Source organism: Haliaeetus leucocephalus, unplaced genomic scaffold (genome assembly GCF_000737465.1).
Source record: "Haliaeetus leucocephalus isolate CR32 unplaced genomic scaffold, Haliaeetus_leucocephalus-4.0 Scaffold0, whole genome shotgun sequence".
Lineage (NCBI taxonomy): Eukaryota > Metazoa > Chordata > Aves > Accipitriformes > Accipitridae > Haliaeetus > Haliaeetus leucocephalus.
Window position 1 is genome coordinate 29,954,415 of NW_010972436.1, and position 2,633 is coordinate 29,957,047.

The window sequence follows — 2,633 nt, forward strand, 5'->3', positions numbered from 1 at the left end:
GGGGCTGATATGGGGCTGGCATGGGGCTGACACCTCCTCCCCTCTCCGCTGGCAGATGGTGGCTGCATCGAGCCCGCCAAGTGCCCATGTTTCTGGGACGGCTTTGCCTTCCCGGCCGGTGCCACGGTGCAGCAGGGCTGCAAGAACTGGTGAGTCTCCCCGCCTGGTGCTGGCACAGCCATCCAGCACCTGCCAGCAGCCGGGCTACCGGGACGGTGACGCCAGGATGGTGGGGAGCACCCCAGGGCTGAGCCGTCCCCATTCCTACAGCACGTGCACAGCGGGTCGGTGGCATTGCCCGTCCTCGCCGGAGCCGTGCCCGTCCTCGCCGCATTGCGCCGAGTGGGAGTTTGCCTGCCGCGCCGATGGGCGTTGCGTGCCGGGCGCCTGGGTCTGTGACAACGAGGAGGACTGCGGGGATGGCTCGGATGAAGTCTGCGCCCCGCGCTGCGCCCCGCACCAGCACCGCTGCGCTGGCGGGCAGTGCCTGGCCTGGGGCGCCCGCTGCGACGGCGTGCCCGACTGCCCCGACGGCTCTGACGAGGACGGCTGCCCCCCCTCCCCCTGCCCCCCCCCCGAGTTTGGCTGCGCCAGCGGCCGCTGCCTCCCCCCGGGACGCGTCTGCGATGGAGAGCTGGACTGCGGCTTCGCCGACAACTCGGATGAAGCAGGCGAGTGGCCCCACGGCCCCCCCACAGCTGTGCCCAGGGGTGCTGGGGCGGCATTGTGGGGGTCCCGGGTCCCAGAGCAGTGGGGTGCAGGAGGGGGCTGCAAGCAGGCTGTGCCCCATATCAGCAAGGCCTGTGCCCCATGGTGGAGGTCACTGAGGCCCCTGACCCTGGGGGTCTATGCGCCACGGCGGGGGTCCCTGACCGCTGCCACTGCAGGCTGCAGCCCGAGCTGCGAGGCGGGTGAGTTCCGCTGCGCGGTGGGTCGGTGCGTGCCATATCCTCACCGCTGCGACGGCCACGACGACTGCGGTGACTTCAGCGATGAACGCGGCTGCGTCTGCCCCCCTGGCCGCTTCCAGTGTCCCGATGCCCGGTGCCTGCCCCCATCCACCGTCTGCGATGGCCACCGCGACTGTGCCAATGGCACCGACGAGGCTTTCTGCCCAGGTGAGGGGCCACGGGGCTCAGCCCCCGCCGCCAGGACCCCCTGCCCGTGGCAGCATCGCCCCATGGGACTGTGTGTCCCCCCCCCAGACCGGGTGACCTGCGCCCCCGGGCAGCTGCCCTGCCCCAACGGCTCCTGCATTGGCGAGGCCACAGTCTGCGACGGCCACCATGACTGCCGGGATGGCTGGGACGAGAGCCCGGCGGGGTGTGCGGCGGCACTGGCCGCTGCCGTGCTCACCACCCCTGCCAACGCCTCGGCAGGTGAGGGGTGGCGATGCTGTGGGGCGGCCGGACTCCCCACGCGGCTCCCCGCTGCCCTGCCCCATAGCCCCGGTGCTGGCACGGGGGAGGTTTGCCGGGATCACCGTGCTCTGCGCTGGGATGGGACCTGGTGGGGATGGGGGTGCGATGGGCACCGCTGGGCCGGGCACCCCACGGTGACCCGCGGCCCCCAGTGCCGGTGTGCGGCCCCTACGCCTTCGCCTGCGGGAGCGGGGAGTGCACGCCGCGGGGCTGGCTCTGCGACGGCGAAGCCGACTGCCGCGACGGCAGCGACGAGCTGGGCTGTGCCGGTGGCTGCGAGCCCGGACACTTCCCCTGCGCCCACGGCACCGACTGCGTCCCCTACGGCCACCTCTGCGATGGCGTCCCCCACTGCCACGACCGCTCTGATGAAAGCACCGACCGCTGTGGTGAGCTGTGGTCGGGGTCTCCCCCGGTGTCCCCCTCCCCAGTGACACCCAGCATGGTGGGATGCTCTTGGGGGTCCCCCCACAGCGTCACGCCTGATGGTGCTCTGGCCCCGGTGCAGGCTCAACCGCCATCCCGCCGTGTCCGGGGCACTTTGCCTGCGACGATGGCCTGTGCCTCAACACATCGAGGGTCTGCGACGGTGCCACCGACTGTCCCCGGGGCGAGGATGAGCTGGCTTGTGGTGAGGGGCTCCCCAGCAAGGGAGGTGAGGGGTGGCGGGGGGCTGCAGCCTGACAGCGCCTGGGGTTTGCGGCTGGGAACGGCCACCCCACCATGGCCACCCCCTGTCCCCTCCCCAGAAAGCCACGTCCCCACCGGTGGGAGCAACCGGACGGGGGGACCCTGCGCCGAATACACCTGCGGCGAGGATGAGTGCGTCACCTTCCAGCAGGTATGGGGGCTGTGGGGGACCCCTGCCCCTCCCGGTGCCACCAGGGGGTTCCTACAGTGCTGCCTCGCCGCCTCCCCGGCTCAGCATCACACCGGTGCCGCAGGTGTGCGACGGGGTGCCGGACTGTGGGGCCGGGGGGGGACCACCCCAGGACGAGCAGGACTGTGGGGTCTGGGGGTCCTGGGGGCCCTGGGGCACCTGTACCCGTTCCTGCGGCCCCGGCTTGCAGCAGCGCACGCGGGGCTGCCATCAGCACCGACCTGGTGTGCTGCACCGGTGCCGTGGTCAGGCTGTGCAGGAGCAGCAGTGCTTCAGCATCGCCTGCCCTGGTGAGTGGGACTGCTGGCAGGGATGGGGGGGTCGGGGGGGGG

At 72.2% G+C, this 2,633-nt stretch overlaps 2 protein-coding genes across 2 annotated transcripts in view; one reads left to right on the forward strand and one right to left on the reverse strand.

Annotated features, from left to right (window-relative positions):
- LOC104829357 (zinc finger protein 208-like) overlaps positions 1 to 2,633 on the reverse strand; it is an 81,741-nt gene that overhangs the window by 34,288 nt on the left and 44,820 nt on the right. The window lies entirely within an intron of this gene.
- Positions 1 to 2,633, forward strand: part of SSPO (SCO-spondin) — a 34,946-nt gene that overhangs the window by 14,339 nt on the left and 17,974 nt on the right. Inside the window, exons 26-33 of the mRNA XM_010562247.1 lie at positions 56 to 149; positions 271 to 671; positions 888 to 1,118; positions 1,206 to 1,379; positions 1,574 to 1,810; positions 1,930 to 2,052; positions 2,171 to 2,262; positions 2,366 to 2,591. Of these exons, the coding sequence (XP_010560549.1) occupies positions 56 to 149; positions 271 to 671; positions 888 to 1,118; positions 1,206 to 1,379; positions 1,574 to 1,810; positions 1,930 to 2,052; positions 2,171 to 2,262; positions 2,366 to 2,591 (1,578 nt within the window). The remainder of the gene's footprint in view (positions 1 to 55; positions 150 to 270; positions 672 to 887; positions 1,119 to 1,205; positions 1,380 to 1,573; positions 1,811 to 1,929; positions 2,053 to 2,170; positions 2,263 to 2,365; positions 2,592 to 2,633) is intronic.